The 18688-nt window shown below is 41.1% G+C and overlaps 1 protein-coding gene across 1 annotated transcript in view; it reads left to right on the top strand.

Moving 5' to 3' along the window:
• Positions 1-18688, top strand: part of LOC143282738 (nucleolar pre-ribosomal-associated protein 1-like) — a 55144-nt gene that overhangs the window by 7148 nt on the left and 29308 nt on the right. The window contains exons 5-15 of the mRNA XM_076588474.1: positions 801-897; positions 1991-2073; positions 2677-2808; positions 3992-4116; positions 4669-4864; positions 6716-6850; positions 9013-9156; positions 9857-9965; positions 10099-10343; positions 11934-12047; positions 15792-16009. Of these exons, the coding sequence (XP_076444589.1) occupies positions 801-897; positions 1991-2073; positions 2677-2808; positions 3992-4116; positions 4669-4864; positions 6716-6850; positions 9013-9156; positions 9857-9965; positions 10099-10343; positions 11934-12047; positions 15792-16009 (1598 nt within the window). The remainder of the gene's footprint in view (positions 1-800; positions 898-1990; positions 2074-2676; positions 2809-3991; positions 4117-4668; positions 4865-6715; positions 6851-9012; positions 9157-9856; positions 9966-10098; positions 10344-11933; positions 12048-15791; positions 16010-18688) is intronic.

The following is an 18688-nucleotide window of genomic DNA, read 5'->3' as shown; positions in this document are numbered from 1 at the left end:
ACTGGAAAAATTAGTTTATCAAACGATTATGATTGCTTGTTTGTATTTACTGTGACTGGAAAAATTAGTTTATCAAACAATTATGATTGCTTGTTTGCATTTACTGTGACTAGAAAAATTAGTTTATCGAACGATTATGATTGCTTGTTTGCATTTACTGTGACTGGAAAAATTAGTTTATCAAACAATTATGATTGCTTGTTTGCATTTACTTTAAGTTTCAGAAAGTGAAAGCTTTGTTGTGACTATTGTGAGCTGTACAGGCCAATCTGGTGGCTGTACAGGCCAATCCTGGACTTGCATTGTCGGGAACAGCTGGCGCACGTGAAGGTTGACTGGTCGCTCAAGTTCACCCCTCCAGCGACCAGCCAACCTTCACGTGCGCCAGCTGTTCCTGACAATGCAAGTCCAGGATTGGCCTGTACAGCCACCAGAAGGCTTGCCTCTCCCGGACTAGACCTTCTTCCCAGTGATCTTCGGATACGAAGAAACTGCCATCATCATCATGATTGCTTGTTTGCATTTACTTTAAGTTTCAGAAAGTGAAAGCTTTGTTGTGACTACTGTGAGTTTTCACTAAGTGCCTTCTTTTCATTGGTTCATGTTATCAGATTCTTGAAAGATATGGACGAAGTTTCCTTACTCAGAATCAAAAGCTGAACTCAGTTGTTTGTATTTCATTTGTTACACCCCATTGTCTTTTCTTTATTTTTCTTTTTATATTTCTTCTTTGTTTTCTTCTCCACTTTCTAATTTGCTTGTTGATTGCTGTAATTGGTGGCCATGGTTTTATATGACAGGACGAGATAGACGTGCGTGCCTGTGTGGTCGCCATTCTCATGACACTTCTACAAGCTGAAGAAGAGGATGTCACCAGGAGTCTTGTTGAACAGAGAGGTACGTTTGGAAATATCTGGATTTGACTTGAATGCAGTTTGGAGAGAGAGAAAGAGAGAGAGTTTGGGAGAGAGATACGGATACACATACAGATAGTTTATTCAATAAAGGCTATGGCCCCTTATGAAGGTGGTACAGTGGACCAACATTCCAAAACAAAATCTTACCAATGACAAAGGTAATTGATAAACTGCAAATTGGATAATGTACAACTGATAATAAATTACTTCATAATACACTGCAAAATTTAATCGCCTTATAATGTTATATAAGTAAATAGCAAACTGTTTTATAATAGTTTCATTAGTTGATGACGTAAGCATGGCAAGTCAAAATAAATTAGGGTGCCTATAATATTTTTGTAGGGGAGGAGAGGGAGAGAGAGAGAGAGAGCAAATGAGAGTCGAAAAAAGAAATATTTTAGTTGATCTTTTGCAACAGAAACATGCCCATAGATGGTTAAGCAATGTTACCACAAAATTACATACTTGAACTAAAAGTTTCAGAATTTATTTAGCAAATTTTCAGTTTCTGTAGCTGTGCATATACATATTATATGACTGTCTTTCCCATTGTTCATTGTTTAGCTGTGCATGTGTAACAGTCCACATTGTTATGTTCATTGTTTAGCTGTGTGTGTGTAACAGTCCACATTGTTGTGTTGATTGTTTAGCTGTGCATGTGTAACAGTCCACATTGTTACGTTCATTGTTTAGCTGTGCATGTGTAACAGTCCACATTGTTGTGTTCATTATTTAGCTGTGCATGTGTAACAGTCCACATTGTTATGTTCATTGTTTGGCTGTGCATGTGTAACAGTCCACATTGTTACGTTCATTGTTTAGCTGTGCATGTGTAACAGTCCACATTGTTACGTTCATTGTTTAGCTGTGCATGTGTAACAGTCCACATTGTTACGTTCATTGTTTAGCTGTGCATGTGTAACAGTCCACATTGTTGTGTTCATTGTTTAGCTGTGCATGTGTAACAGTCCACACTGTTGTGTTCACTGTTTGGTCTGTGTGTTTCACTGCACATTACCAAGTTCAGCTTCATCTCTTCCATTTCTTTTGGTTGCTGTGTTTCATCTCAGTGCTTCTGCAAGACGTATTGCTGGGATTGAAGTACGACCGTTCAGAATATGTTGTGCACACCCTGAATACCATACACAGATGTGTGAGTATACACATGTTTTTGAATTGATTTGATATGAATACTTATAATATACAGCACCTATCCTCGGTTGGAGACCAAGCTTTAAGCACTTTACAAACTCGGGGTTGTTTGCACAACAGGCTACCTACCTGGGTAGAGCCGACTGACAGCTGCCATTGGGTGATCATCAAACGTTTCCTGGGTCATTCTGTCAGATTTCTTGTTTGAGCAGATAAACAGTTCCTCTCTCTCTGTCTCGTCCTTTCCTTTTCTCTGTTTCATTCTCTCGTTTCATCTTCTCTCTCGCCTACACTCACACGTACGCATGCACACAGGCACACACACACATTCATACAAATTCCAATGAAAACGTTTAGTTAAGAAAAGAACTTACAAGTGTTCATTGTTTGGTAATGTTGGCTAAACTTATTATTTTTGATGATGTTTTCCTGTTAGATAATGCTTTTCATTTAATTCTACAGCTGTAAACACTTCATGTCTTGGATATAGCAACTCCTTTTGGGAAGGAAAGAACTTAGAAAAGGAAACGAGAAGACAACTGTGCTTGGCATTTACAAAGAATAATTTTCAAAGATACAATAATTTTCTGACTGCTGTTTTCAGATCGTAATGAACGGGAGCATTGGCAAGAATTCCAAGATCTACCTGTTTAGCTCCCCTGTGCTGAAGGAGTTACTGGCCCTGTATCGGTGGCCAGGACCCAGCCAGTGGAAACGGCAGCCCACAGACGATGAGGTTGAAGAGTTATGAATGTGTCTTGTAGTATGTGTTTGCCTGTGATATTGAACATAGATCTATGAACTTATCTCAGTTTTTTGTCTGTGATGTTGAAGAGATGTGAAGCGTTTCAGAATCTTTCTTTGTGACATTGAAGAGCTATAATCGTGTCTCAGTATCAATGTCATTGAAGAGCTATTAACTCACTTTGTACTGCCAGTTAGTTCCCCTGACATTCCCCACAGAGGACCCATTTGTATGGGAAAGAAATAAGATCACACCAAAAAAAAATGTTAGAATTTATAAACTGAAAACTTCCAAACTGATCAGTAACATAACAAGTTAGTTGGGGACAAAATATTAAACTTCCTCCCTTCTCATGTTATCATACAGCGAGATGATGGAAGTATCCTTTTTTTTGTTTTTGTTTTTTTGTCTTTTTTGAAATTTGCATACACTGATGACTTGTAAGTGGGGGTGTAACTTGGGCAAGACACACTCCACTATCAAATTCTAGCCCAGATAGTTGGGACAGCAGTTGCCTCCTCTGCTGTTCTCACGGTCATTATCAGACACAACTGTCAATCATACATACATGATGTAAAGATTATGCGTACCACCACACCACTTTGCATGATGTTATGATTTAAACATTGTGTAAATGTGGTTCCATGTGTGTGTGTGCAGGAGCACATTGCATTATATTATAATGTAAATATTGCAAATACCACGACACCACACTGCATGATATTATCATGTAAACATCATACTGGCGAAGCGTTGGCCTAGAGGTAATGCTTCTGCAAAGGAAGCAAGAGAATCTGAGTGCACTGGTTCGAATCCCGGCACAGTCGCCAGTATTTTCTCCCCGTCTACGAGACCTTAAGTGGTGGTCTGGACGCTAGTCATTCGGATGAGACGATAAACCGAGGTCCTGTGTGCTGCATGCATTTGGTGCACATAAAAGAACCCATGGCAACAAAAGGGTCATTCCTGGCAAAATTCTGTAGAAAAACAAATAAAATTGCAGGAAGAAAAATATACCCCCAAAAAATGGGTGGGGCTGTCAGTGTAGCGACACACTCTCCCAGGGGAGAGCAGCCTGAATTTCACACAGAGAAATCTGTTGTGACAAAAAAGAGTGATTCGAATACAAATACACCATGTGAGCATGGTTCCATGTGTGTGTCACTGTGTACAGAAGGAGGAGTACAGCGAGGAGCAGCAGAAGGTGGCCGAGTGGGTACACCCCGTGCTGGTGGACCTCCTGACAAACCACAAGCTGGGCATCTGCTTCCGGGACAAGTCGTACGGCACCTCCAAAGAGTCAGTGCACCAGACAGCTCACGATTAAGTCAAATGAGAACTGTGTCAGTGTGTGTGTGGATGTGTGTGTGTGAGGAGCATATAGTCATTGGATCAAAGGATTGATCATATGATCATACCTACATGTGTGTGTGTGTTTGTGTGCGTGTGTGTGTGTGTGTGTGAGGAGCAAGTCATAAACTTGTAAAAGTTCCCCCGGAAAGGATTGATCATATAATCATACCTGCATGTGTCTGTTTGTGTGTGTGTGTATGTGAGGAGCAAGTCATAAACTTGTAAAAGTTTTCCTCAAAAGGATTGATCATGTAATCATATCTACACATGTACTATCTGTGTTTGTGTGTGTGTGTGTGTGTGTGAGGAACAAGTCATAGACTTGTAAAAGTTCCCCCCAAAAGGATTGATGTAATCATACCTACATGTGTGTGTCTGTGTGTGAGTATGTCTCTGTTTCTGTGTGTGTGTGTTTGTGTGTGTTTGTTTCTCTGTGTGTGCCTGTGTCTGTATGTGTGTGTGTATCTCTATGTATCTCTGTGTCTCTGTGTGTGACAGGAACAAGAACCCAGCGGTGAGCAAGGTGCTACAGCTGTTGGTGACGTCCTTCACCAGTCCTCTCTCCCACCAGCTGGTGACAGCCGTCCTCCACGCCTGCCCCGACCAGACCCCCCCCTTCCTCAGGCTGCTGCAGCCCCACCTGGCCCCGCAACCTGTCGACACCTGGATCGCCTGCTTGAACTTATTCCTCAAGGTAGGTGGTCTTTTTTGTTGTTGTTGTTGTTGTTGTCTCGATACCTGGATCACCTGCTTGAACTTCTTCCTCAAGGTGTGGGTGGTCTTTTTTGTTCTTATTGTTGTTGTTATTTCATCCCTTCTGATTTTGGTGGTTTAAAAGGTTAACTCTTTCACTGCCATAGGCGACTTTAATTGATTAGACAGTGCACCGCTGTAGGCGACTTTAGTCAACATTGAGAAGTCATGTTTTAACAACCATTTTTAACATTGTAACAAAGTTCGACAGCTGCAGCCAGTTTCACACCAATTGAACAATGACCGAGATTGAAGTGAACAAGTCCATTTTGTTTTGACATGAACCGAAGCCTGTGACTGAGAGCGTCGTTTCTAAAATATTTGGCGCTGGGGAACGTTTTCCACACAGGGAGGCAGGGCCCAATCCTATATTTTAGGGAGGTTACCTACTTCCGGGAGGTTATCGGCCGTAGTTTCGTTTTCTCCGCATAGGCGGATAGTAGTTTGCACAGGACAGGAATGTCAGACCCCTGCCAGAGTCTGCACTAGTTGGGTCACGGTAAGTATGTTATTTAAACGTAATTTTAGATAGAAAATTTCCTTTTTAGCCTTTCCCAGCTGAAGTCAGGTACCCACCATTCAGAAAAAAAGAGCTTTTCTCAAGGACATAACACCATGTCGAAACAAGGTCACAAACCCTGATCATGGCTGAACACTGGATCAAAAGTCCAATCCATAACCAGTTTTGCCACGGTGTCTCAAAGTGTTTAGGTGACGTAATTACTAAAGTTGTGATTTTGAGGAGATCAAAACATCCCCTCAGCTCCCCACACATTTCTCAGTTGAATATAGTCGATAAGACATCAGCTCTCAACTTTACCATTTCAGTGACTACTAATTCTACTTCAAACAGGATTCTTTCTGCTGTTTTCTCTGTAGGACTTCTTCCGTATGTTTATTGGTCTTTAGAAAAAAAATTCTTTGAGATTCCAAGTGAGGGAATCCATATCGCTATGACTTTTTGTTGGTATTCTTAAATTGTGAGATCCGTTACCTGGACAACTGATAAGCTGACGAAATTGATGTGGCAATTTAGATAAGAGCACGAGACAGCAGACTGGATAAGACAAGTTCTTGATAACTTTGTATGTTGTTGGCTGGCTGGTGAGCTGGCTGGCTGGCTCAGTGGCAGGAAAGAAGAAAGGAAACTGGGTGAATCAAGTCATAAATGGACGGGCACAATAGCTGAGTGGTTAAAGGGTTGGACTTTCAATCTGAGAGTCCTGGGTTCAAATTTCGGTGACAGCACCTGGTGGGTAAAGGGTGGAGATTTTTCCGATCTCCCTGGACAACATATGTGCAGACCTGCTAGTGCCTGAACTCCCAACGCGTGTATACGCAAGCAGAAGATCAAATACGCACATTAAAGATCCCATAATCCATGTCAGTGTGCGTTGGGTGATGGAAACAAGAATATACCCAGCATGCACACCCCCAAAAACGGAAGTATGGCTACCTACATGGCGGGGTAAAAATGGTCATACACGTAAAAGCCCACTCGTGTACATACGAGTGAATGTGGGAGTTGCAGCCCAGGAACAAAAAAGAGAAGAAGGAGTCATGAATGGATACGGTAAGATGAGATAATAATAATAATTTTGTTGAGGCCTGCTTTGAAACCTTATTTTTGGTTTTGTTTATATGAGACTGTGTGTGAGTGTGTGTATGTGTTTGAGTGTGTGTTCTCTTTTTGTGTGTGTGTATGTGAGTTTTTGTGTATGTGTTTGTGTTCCTTTTTTGTGTGTCATGTATCTGTGTGTCCTGATCAATGGGAGACATGTTACTGACCCAGATCGTAGAGAACCACGAGTGGCCCAGTGAGCTGACAGACAACGCAGACCTGCTGACAGAGGAGAGGGCGCCACAGGTCGTGCACTTCCTCTTCCCTCCGGAACCAATCGTCAACTCCCTGAAAGAGGGACTGAAGGTAATGTGGGTGGGTGACAGACAGACTGAAGAATGGATGGATGATTATGTGGAATTTAGGTTAGTGGGTGGTAAGCAAATACTGTGTGACCTGTTTGAAGACATAATTGGACACAAAACAGAAACGCCAAAGAATTGATAGACAGATAGAAAATGCGAAAAAACTTAGCCGTATGAAGTGCACAGGAACAGGTGTCGAGATGGCTGCCGTCAAAAGAGGGCGCTAGCCAGGGGGACAAAGGGGACGTTACCTACTTCCGGGAGGTTATCGGCCGTAGTACGTTTTCTCCGCAGAGGCGGATAGTAGTTTGCACAGGACAGGAATGTCAGACCCCTGCCGGAGTCTGCACTAGTTGGGTCACAGTAAGTATGTTATTTAAACGTAATTTTAGATAGAAAATTTCCTTTTACCACCACTTCTTCTCTTATCTCTGGACCTTACACTTGTAGCGATCTTCCTCTTTTGCTTTGTTAAATACCTGCACTCAGCTCTCTCACGTCCGTCCTTAAAGCCTACCACTTTCCAAAGTAGTTCTCCCCTCCCCTCCCTCTTTCCATCCTCAGTTTCTTTGGCCTTCTGTCAACATGTTTTTGTAAGTTTTTGTCTTTCCTCCCATTGATTCTGAGTTGTGCATGTGTGTGAAAGTCAGTGTTTTGATTTTTACCGGAATAAGATCCAGTGCTGTATAAATACATTTAGTAGTAGTAGTAGTAGTAGCAATGATTTACAAGCCACTTTTTTTCTTTTCAGACTGATCTGTGCAGTTATTGAACAAGTGTGTAGCTTATATAGTTCTAGAATGCCATTCACCATGTTTCTGACCCCCAAAACAATCATTTAATTACACATACGTGTTCTGGCGTGTGAGACTCTGAACCAAACAATGGCTGAAAAGATCAGCTGTGTATATTTCTGTTAGTAAAGAGAAAGAGTTTCTAAGTTGTGAAGAATCGAAAGGAGGAGTCTGTGCTGTGCAGACTGCACATTGGGGCACACTTTTCTTACTCATTCTTACTTGTTGAAAGGGGGAGGAGGCCCCTCGATGTATTCCCTGTGATGAGCCTCTCACCGTGAAACACGTGCTCCTTGACTGCTGGGATCTGCATGATGTTAGACACACACATTACACGGCAGATTTTCTGAAGACTTTGTTTCGTAATGTCCTTCCATGGATGCTAATAGTCTTCTTGAAAGAAGTGAACATTTTAAACTCAGATTTGAATGTTTTTAAACTCTGGAAGGTTTTTTTTAACTTTCTGAGTGAAAAGCTTGATGCATTGACTAGGTTTTATTTTATTTCTTTATACCCTTGACTCGAAGTAGATACTAACGTGGTGATAGCCTTGAGATGGCCTTAGTGGTTGGCGAGGCTCTCAGCACTATAATTTGATATTTTATTTGACTTTGGATTTTCAGTTATCTTGGATTCAGAGGAGCCTCCAGTAGGCAGAACATGTTTTATATATCTACAGGTTCTATGCTGGCTGAAGTTTCTTTGATTTTGTCAGTTCTTGTGTGTTTCAGGTCAAGCGGTGCATTGTGTTACTTTTAATCTTCCTGTTTTTCAAAGTGGCTTCAAGAATGTTAATTACAGTTACCAAACTGATAAACAAGAAATTGTTAAACTTATTCATGAATAATGAATAGAATCAATGAAAAAGATACAAGAAATAATGAATAAATATATGGAGACACTTGAAACATTTGCAGTAATATCAAAAGATGAGCATGTTTACAGATCAAATTGGGATGTGAACTTGTTTTTTTTTAAGGTGTGATTTCTTAAATTTTTTATATAAAAAAGAAGAGAAAAGAAAGCCTAAGGAGACCAGTGACTCTTAGTCTTTTTTGTCTCATGTCTGTATTTTACTGATAAACACACACACACACACACACACACACACACACACACACACACACACACACACACACACACACACACACACACACACACACACACAAACCCCCAAGACACACACACACACACACACACACACACACACAGAGGACACACACACACACACAAACACACAAACCCCCAAGACACACACACACACACACACACACACACGACACACACACACACACACCCCCAACACACACACACACACACACACACACACACACACACAGAGTGACACACACTTTTTGTTTCATTGCAGAGTCCCTGTGCCACAGTGCGTCACCAGTGTTTGCAGGCAATTCAGGTGGTCGCTAAACGAGGTCGACATTTCTACGAGTTGAGCAAGACCAAGCTGGGCAGTCAGGCGCCTCTCACTCTGGGTATCGAAGGCTCTGTTTCCAAGGTGAGTGAAATCATGTGTGTTGTGTGGGTGTGCATGGAAGGATGGCTGGGTAGGTTGGGGAGGTAAATGATCAATCAATCAATCAAATAGCCAGTCAGTCAGTTGATCACTTTATTGTCTGAAGCACACAGGGTACAGGAATTCACCTTCAGGCTTATCATAAGAAGAAAAAAAGTTAGAATTTATTTTAAGAAATAGTAATAAATAAAAAAAAGATATCACTCACTCTGTCGTAGAAGTGAGATCACTTGCACAATTCATGGCAGGGTTAGGGGAGGGGGAGATGAATAAGTCTGAGTGTTTTTTGTTAGAAAGTGTGTACGCTTTTGTTAGACGGACAGACAGACAGACATACAAATGGTGTAATGTGTTTGGCCATAGGCCTATATAAATGTTAGAAAGTTTGTGTGTTTGTATGTGTGTGTTAGAATGTGTGTATATTTTTGTTAGAATGCGAGTGTGTATTCATTTGTATGTGTGCATGTGTGCGCTCAAATGTGGGTACTTGTTTGTGAGAAAGTGTCTGCATGCGTGTGTGAACACACATATGTTTATTTATGTGTCTTTGTGTATATATATGTAGAGAGAGAGAGGAAGAGAGAATGAGAGTCAATATCCAAACCTTTCGTTTTTTTCATTTCAAGATGAGATTTGAGTTTGTTGTTTTTATTATCTTATTGTGTGCATATTATTCCTACAGACTCTCCCGAATGGCCAGGTCTTGCTGAACCTTCTGCAGAAGCTGTCATCAGACGACAGTTTTGCAGTTCCTATCACCAGACAGTTGTACAAAGACAAGGATGTTGCACGTAAGTGTCAAAACTGCTACATTATTTTGAAACGTTGCATGGTCCGTGTTTGTGTGTGCGGACCAGAATTTGGTCATGCATCACATGCACATGCAGATGCTCACAAAACAATGCTGTTTCTCTGCTTTCCCAGTGCCCCACGTCTCTCGATTCCAACACCTGGTGGCCATTCTGCGCATGTACAGTCTGACACCGGAGCACCTGACAGGTGGGCCAGCCGACACCTTGCCCAGTCTTCTGCAGCTGGTGGCCCAGGTTGCAGGTTCTTTGGACGAGGTTGACAAGCCTCCGGAGGGGACGCCGAGACACCTGCCCTCACTGTTCCTGCTGCACGCCTTGTCCGAGTGCGACGCCAGAAAGCTGAACCTCTTTGGGAAGGTTTGGATTGTGGACTTGTCTGATGCTTTGTTGGCAAAGGCTGTTTGATTGTTGTTGGGTTGCATTTTTTATTCTTTTAGAAAGTTAAACCTCGTTTGAAAGGTTTGGATTGTGGACTTGTCTGATATTTTGTTGGGAAATGTTTTTTGTTTGTTGTTTGGTTGCATTTTTTTTTTAAATCGTTTGGAAAGTTAAACCTCTTTGGAAAGGTTTGGATTGTAGACTTGTCTCATACTTTGTTGGGAAATGTTGTTTGTTTGTTGTTGGGTTGCGATTTTATTCTTTTAGAAAATTAAACCTCTTTGGAGGAATGATTGTGTATGTGTGGGGCTGAAATGAATGAATGTGTACATGAATAGACATTAGACCAATGAGAAGGAAATGAAGTTTTGATAGTTGAGTTGTCTGCTAGTTTGTTAGCAAAGGTTGTTTGTTTGTTGTTTTGTTTGTTTTGGAAAGTTTAACCCCTTTGGAAAGGTTTGGATTGTGGACTTGTCTGCTAATTTGTTAGGAAAGAGTGTTGGTTGTTAGGTTTTGGTGTTGTTGTTGTTGTTGTTCTTTTAACGTACCTGTCCAGACTGTTGCTTTAACCCTGCTTGTGTCAAGCACATGGCATTTGCAGACAGTAAATCAAAATGTGATTGTCTGCATGGATAAGTATTTGGGGAAGATCCATACTTTCATTGGTGAAACATCTTTTTAACCTTTGTTTAGAAATGTTATGCCTTTGAAGACGGGCGCAATAGCCGAATGGTTAAAGCGTTGGACTTTAAATCTGAGGGTCCCGGGTTCGAATCACGTGATGGCGCCTGGTGGGTAAAGGGTGGAGATTTTTACGATCTCCCAGGTCAACATATGTGCAGACCTGCTAGTACCTGAACCCCCTTCGTGTGTATATGAAAGCAGAAGATCAAATACGCACATTAAAGATCCCATAATCCATGTCAGCGTTCAGTGGTTTATGAAAACAAGAACATACCCAGCATTCACACCCCCGAAAGCGGAGTATGGCTGCTTACATGGCGGGGTAAACACGGAAAAGCCCGCTCGTGTATGTGCGAGTGAACGTGGGAGTTGCAGCCCACGAACACAGAAGAAGAAGAAGAAGTTATGCCTTTGACAAATTTATGTAGGAAAGAAAACAAAAACAAGAGAATGAAACAAAATAAAGTATTAAAAAAATATATAAAAAAATCTTTTTCAGTCACGGAAGTCAGTTATTCAGTTCAGTTGTAGCTGGTTTTTACATGTTTTTTTTTTCAACATCTCTCTCACTCTTAGATAAGAATCTAATGACAGTGTCCATGAAATGAGATTATGTTTTAAAGATGAAACAGATGAGAGAAAAGAAAAGTTGGCTGACTGTAAAGAACAATGCATGTGAGTTTTTTCCTTTTTTTTTTTTTTTTCAACATTTTATTGTTGAAATGTATGTTTTAAATGTTGGTGTTTACATTGTACAGCGCAATTGAGCGTGTTTTGCGTGGAAAGGCACTTTATAAATCAAACCATCAGTATTATTATTATTATTATTACTCATAGCTTCTTTCATGAAAAAAAAAACCCAAGGGACTGTGTTGCTGTTGGCAGGGGGGCAGCAAGGGGGACCCTAAGAGCAGTCTGGTCTACCAGCTGGTCACTCTAATGCAGTCACAGAGTGGCAACATTGACTGCTCAAAGACTGCCTGCTCCCTCATTGGGAAGGTGAGAATGTGTGCTGTTGTTGGTGAGGGAAGGGTGGCTTGTATTAATCTTCCACTGATTTTTTGACTCACTTGTGTAAACAAAGTGAGTCTATGTTTTAACCCGGTGTTCGGTTGTCTGTCTGTGTGTCTGTGGTAAACTTTAACATTAACATTTTCTCTGCAAATACTTTGTCAGTTGACACCAAATTTGGCATAAAAATAGGAAAAATTCAGTTCTTTCCAGTCATCTTGTTTAAAACAATATTGCACCTCTGGGATGGGCACAAAAAAAAAAAAAAAGAAGCCTAATTATATGCAAACTGCATTTACCGTTATATTTATATTTTTTGTATTCTCTAAACTTGACACTTTGACCTCTTATTCTGACACAACAAGAGGAGTCATTATTATCATTTTTTGTTCAAACAGGAACTTCTTTTGCTAAGCGTGGAATTTTTATTTATTTTGCAAACGTTTTGGTGCAGATAGTAAAAAAGGGAAATTACTCTGTAATTAATGCTAGGGGACTTAATTTATCACAAGTGAGTCTTGAAGGCCTTGCCTCTCTTGTTTTTTTTTTGTTTTTTTACGGATTGAATGATACGCATACTTATATAGCAGCTATCCTTGGAAAGAGACCACGTTCTAAGTGCTTTACAGGCACGGAGTTATTTGCACAAAGGGATCCATGTTCTAAGTGCTTTACAAGCACAGAGTTATTTGCACAAAGGGATCCACGTTCTAAGTGCTTTACAAGCACAGAGTTATTTTCACAAAGGGATCCATGTTCTAAGTGCTTTACAGGCACGGAGTTATTTGCACACAGGGATGCACGTTCTAAGTGCTTTACAGGCACGGAGTTATTTGCACAAAGGGATCCACGTTCTAAGTGCTTTACAGGCACAGAGTTATTTGCACACAGGGATCCACGTTCTAAGTGCTTTACAGGCACGGAGTTATTTGCACAAAGGGATCCACGTTCTAAGTGCTTTATAGGCACGGAGTTATTTGCACACACGGATCCCCATTCTAAGTGCTTTACAGGCACAGAGTTATTTGCGCAAAGGGATCCATGTGCTAAGTGCTTTACAGGCACAGAGTTATTTGTGCAAAGGGATCCATGTTTTAAGTGCTTTACAGGCACAGAGTTATTTACACAAAGGGATCCCTGTTCTAAGTGCTTTACAGGCACAGAGTTATTTACACAAAGGGATGCACGTTCTATGTGCTTTACAGGCACGGAGTTATTTGCACAAAGGGATCCACGTTCTAAGTGTTTTACAGGCACGGAGTTATTTGCACAAAGGGATCCACGTTCTAAGTGCTTTACAGGCACGGAGTTATTTGCACAAAGGGATGCACGTTCTAAGTGTTTTACAGGCACAGAGTTGCACAAAGGGATGCACGTTCTAAGTGCTTTACAGGCACGGAGTTACTTGCACAAAGGGATCCCCGTTCTAAGTGCTTTACAGGCACGGAGTTATTTGCACAAAGGGATCCACGTTCTAAGTGCTTTACAGGCACAGAGTTATTTGCACAAAGGGATCCACGTACTAAGTGCTTTACAGGCATGGAGTTATTTGCACACAGGGATCCACGTTCTAAGTGCTTTACAGGCACGGAGTTATTTGCACAAAGGGATCCACGTTCTAAGTGCTTTACAGGCACGGAGTTATTTGCACAAAGGGATCCACGTTCTAAGTGCTTTACAGGCACAGAGTTATTTGCACAAAGGGATCCACGTTCTAAGTGCTTTACAGGCACGGAGTTATTTGCACAAAGGGATCTACATTCTAAGTGCTTTACAGGCACGGAGTTATTTGCACACAGGGATCCACATTCTAAGTGCTTTACAGGCACGGAGTTATTTACACAAAGGGATCCCCGTTCTAAGTGCTAAGTGCTTTACAGGCACAGAGTTATTTACACAAAGGGATCCCCGTGCTAAGTGCTTTACAGGCACAGAGTTATTTACACAAAGGGATCCCCGTTCTAAGTGCTAAGTGCTTTACAGGCACAGAGTTATTTACACAAAGGGATCCCCGTGCTAAGTGCTTTACAGGCACAGAGTTATTTACACAAAGGGATGCCTGCCTGGGTAGAACTTACTGAGAGCTGCTTTTGGGCGCTCATCATTCGTTTCCTGTTTCAACCAGTCAGGCTCACGCACATGCACACATGCTCATGCACATGCACACTCACTCACTCACTCACACTAAAGGGGATTTTACAGGGTATTTTTGCCAGGGACAACCCTTTTGTTGCTGTGGTTTGTTTTACGTGCGCTAAGTGCAGTCAGCACACAGTGCCTCAGTATTTCGTGTCATCCAAGTGACTAGCACCACGCAGGGTGTAGTGTAGGGAGAGGAAATTCTGGTGAGTGTGGGATTCGATCCTATTCTTTCAGATTCTGTCACTTCCTAGGCGGACAAGTTACCACTAGGCCGCCGCTCCACTTTCACTCTTGTGGGCAGGATAGAAAAGGGTGTCTTCCACTGATTTTAGCTCAAAGAAGCAGATATGGTATTGTTCTAATGTCAAGTGCATATGCTTTAGTAACCTGACAATTGAGCATATAATTTTTCACTGTAGTTTGATGAAGCCTTTTGTACACGAAAGTGTGTCTTCACAAGTGACTGAGAACGTTGATGTTTTTGACTTTTTGCATTCATTATCAGTTGTTTCGCTTGTCAGTTTAACGACTTCTCTTTTACAAAGTCCTTTAAGTAATTTCCTGTAACTGTATTTAGAGTTGTTTTGTTGTTGTTTTTTTCTTCCAAATTTCACCCACATTTTTACCCTCATTTGCCCAGTTTCTCCCAACCCTCCATTCATCCACATCTCCCACCCCTTCTAACCGATAATACTCAGATGTATTCATAAATACTTTAACAAAATGTCTTCAATCACCGATATGTGTGACGGGACATTAAACAAAATTCCTCCTCCATATAGTATTTGGAACAATCTTCCATTGACGTCGACACAAAGAATCAGTTAGATATCAGTTAGGTGTTTGAAACATGCAGTGATTTTATTGTTTTAGGTGATGTTGTCATCAAAAACATTTTCTTATGAGAACAGATATTTTCATTGACTGTTTTTTTTTTTCTGTTGAAGATGTCTAAAGTTGCAGTTCTTTTGATTGTTCAGTTGTTTGTAAAGCCTCATGGACAGTATTTTAGCGAATATAGAATTGTGATCAATAGTTTTATATCATTGTATATGCTATGGAAGATGGTTGGTTATAAGTACAAGAATCACAACCAAGCAGAATCAAATTTCAGCTTTGTTTCTCCTTTGTCAGCCATGTTGCAGTCAGAATTTATTTATCCGTAGGAAGTTATTTAAGCGCTTTACAGAAATGATATATTGTCTTTGAATCAGCAGTGAAAAGAAAACTTACACATGCTGGTAATATGCTTTTGTTATCAAATGTTTTGGTGCACTTGCTCAAAAATCATTCAATAACTTGGTGTTACATAGTAAACTTCAGTAATACAACCTGTAAGGAAGAAAACATTTTGTTTCGTTTAGCTCGGTTGTTGCAGAAACCTTATGCAAATCAAACCATTAAAATGTACATAATTCTAATGTATTTAAAAAAAGGAAAAGCCTCCAGTATTAAGAAAATATACTCCTTTTTTTCAACGATGAATGGATTCTTTTGGAATTGTTTCTTTTCTTTTTCTTTCTTCTTTTTTAAATGAAAGCTTTTTGTACAAGTAATATTGATGCATTTGTTGATTGATCCTTTCGTCAGTTGCTGGCGGGGACAGGCCTGTTTGAGGGTCACCAGGGGGAGCTGCAGATCTGGCTGCGTCACCTAGAGTGCTCAGAGACGGCACCCGGGGAGGTGGTGACCTTCTTCGTGGGCCTGCTGCGTCAGTACATGTCGAACCCCTACCCCGCCATCGACCGTCTGCTGGAACTGGTGGAGGGGGCTCTGCAGTCGACAGACAGCAGCGTGTCGGGTCTCAGGTTCGCTTCTTTCATTGTGTGGTCTTCTGAGTCGTACACTCTCCTGGGGAGGTTTGGGTGGTGCAGAAATGCTGACTGTCCTGATTCGTCTGTAGTTGTTCTGTCTCTTCCTAGCTGGATGCGTTACCGGTGGTCCAACACTCCACTTTGGTCCACAGCATGCAGATCACTTCTTTCCTACTTTTATTCTGTCCACTGACACAACATCTAGACTTGTCGTTTCTCGCATTCTCTCTCGCCTTGACTACTGTAACTCTCTATTGTCTGGTTTGCCTGCTTCACCCATTCAGTCCCTTCAGCGCATATAAAACTCTGCTGCCCGACTCGTCCTCAGAAAGAAAAGATCTGAGCACATCACTCCTCTTTTGCAACATCTCCACTGGCTACCTGTCTCACACAGAATAAAGTAGAAGAGCAGGACTCTATGTTATAAATGTATTCACAAATCTACCCCTTCCTATCTCTGTGGCTGCCTTCACCTCTACGCATACCCAGATTCAAACACTCGACTGATGGCCGCCGTTCTTTCTCTGCCTCTGGACCTTGCAATTGGTCTTAAAACCCAAAATTGACTCCCTTCCCTGCCTCTCCCTTGTCTTCAGTTTTTCCATTTTTAGAGTTACGTATGCGTGTGAATGACTGGTGTGGAAGCACTTTGATTTGTCTGTGCACAAGATTCAGCACTATATAAACATAATTATTATCATTATTATTATTCGCTTACTTTTTTTAAGTTTCAGTTTCCGTTCCAGTTTGAGTTTCTCAAGGAGGCATCACTGCGTTCGGACAGATTCATATATACGCTACACCACTTCTGCTAGGCAGATGCCTGACCAGCAGCGTAACCCAACGCACTTGGTCAGGCCAGGAGTTTTGCATATATATTTGTTTACCTATCGGAGTGGATATGTGCTATATAATTTGGCAAGAGGACTCGTTGCCATGGGTTCTTTTTCAGTGCGCCACGTGCTTACAGCACATGGGACATTGGTTTAACGTCTCCATCCGAATGACTGGATGTTCAGTTTGATTTTCTAGTCAAACTTGGGAGAAAGGGCGAAAGCAGGATTTGAACCCAGACTCTCACAGACTCTCTATACTGGCAGCTGAGTGACTGAACCATTTGTCTGCTGAGTCATACACTCTCTTTAATTACACATACTTAACCGTGACCCAACTAGTGCAAACTCTGGCAGGGGTCTGACATTCCTGTCCTGTGCAAACTACTATCCGCCTGTGTGGAGAAAACGAAAGCAACTACGGCCGATAACCTCCCGGAAGTAGGTAACCTCCCCTTTGTCCCGCTAGCTAGCGCCCTCTTTTTCCAGCAGCCATCTCGACACCTGTTCCTGTGCACTGCATACGGCTAAGTTTTTTTTTGTATTTTCTATCTGTCTATCGATTCTTTGGCGTCCTTGTTGTTTGTCTAATTATGTCTTCAAACAGGTCGCATGATTATGTGTGACACTTTCTTTTGGAGGTTGGGGCGGGACAGAAATGACATCCATCTTGATTTGTCTGTAAGCATTCTCTCGCTTCCTGCCCTCGATGCATTACCGCTGTGTGCAAATCGCTTCTTTTCTACTTTGTTTTTTTTTGTTGTTTTTGTTTTTTTCACATGTGTTAATGTTATCTTAAGTTATGTATATTATACACTGTTTGGTTTTGGAAGTGTTGTACACTGTTATTGACTTTTTTGTTATGATTTTCTGAAAAATGAACTGTTCATTTCTGAGAAGAGAAGTATTATTGCTGTCGTAAAGTTGTTTGTTTGTTTTTTTGTTTTTTATTGTTTTTTGTTTTTTTTCATAGTTGTGTTACATAGTGATGATTTGTGTGATCTTTCACAGATATGTGATTAGTTTCGTGGTTTCCTGTTGTACATTGTACATTGTGTGCAAATGCAAATAGTTCTAGCTTTAGTTTTAAGTTTTCTCATTGAAATAACTTAATTCGATTCAAGTGCAATTCACTGTAAAGGTTATTGTGCTGTGAACAACAGTAAAAGCAGCAGTGAATCAATGGCTTAATACCACCACCACGAAAGCTAGCATTATGGATGACAGCAGTATATGGCGAGGATAAAAATAATCATGCACATAAAAGTGAGTGTGTGGAGTGATGGCCTAGGGGTAACATGTCCACCTAGGAAGCGAGAGAATCTGAGCGCGCTGGTTTGAATCACGGCTCAGCCGCCGATATTTTCTCCCCTTCCACTAGACCTTGAGTGATGGTCTGGACGCTAGTCATTTGGATAAGATGATAAACCGAGGTCCCATGTGCAGCATGCACTTAGCCCACGTAAATGAACCCATAGCAACAAAAGGGTTGTTCCTGGCAAAATTCTGTAGAAAAAGCCACTTCGATAGGGAAAACAAATAAAACTGCACGCAGGAAAAAATACAAAAGGGTGACGCTGTAGTGTAGCGACGCACTCTCCCAGGGGACAGCATCCCGAATTTCACACAGAGAAATCTGTTGTGATAAAAAGAAATACAGATACAAATACATATACAAATATATATGAGTGAATGTGAAAGTCGCAGCCCACGATGGAAGAAGAAGAATGAGAGCAATATAATAATAATAATAATGGATACTTATATAGCACACTATCCAGAAATCTGCTCATGGTGCTTTACAAAAACGCTTTTGTTAACATAAAATATTATATCAATG

The sequence above is a fragment of the Babylonia areolata genome, chromosome 6 (genome assembly GCF_041734735.1).
Source record: "Babylonia areolata isolate BAREFJ2019XMU chromosome 6, ASM4173473v1, whole genome shotgun sequence".
NCBI classification, from domain to species: domain Eukaryota; kingdom Metazoa; phylum Mollusca; class Gastropoda; order Neogastropoda; family Buccinidae; genus Babylonia; species Babylonia areolata.
The sequence above is the reverse complement of the archived record's forward strand: the minus strand, read 5'-3'. Positions and strand labels throughout refer to the sequence as shown.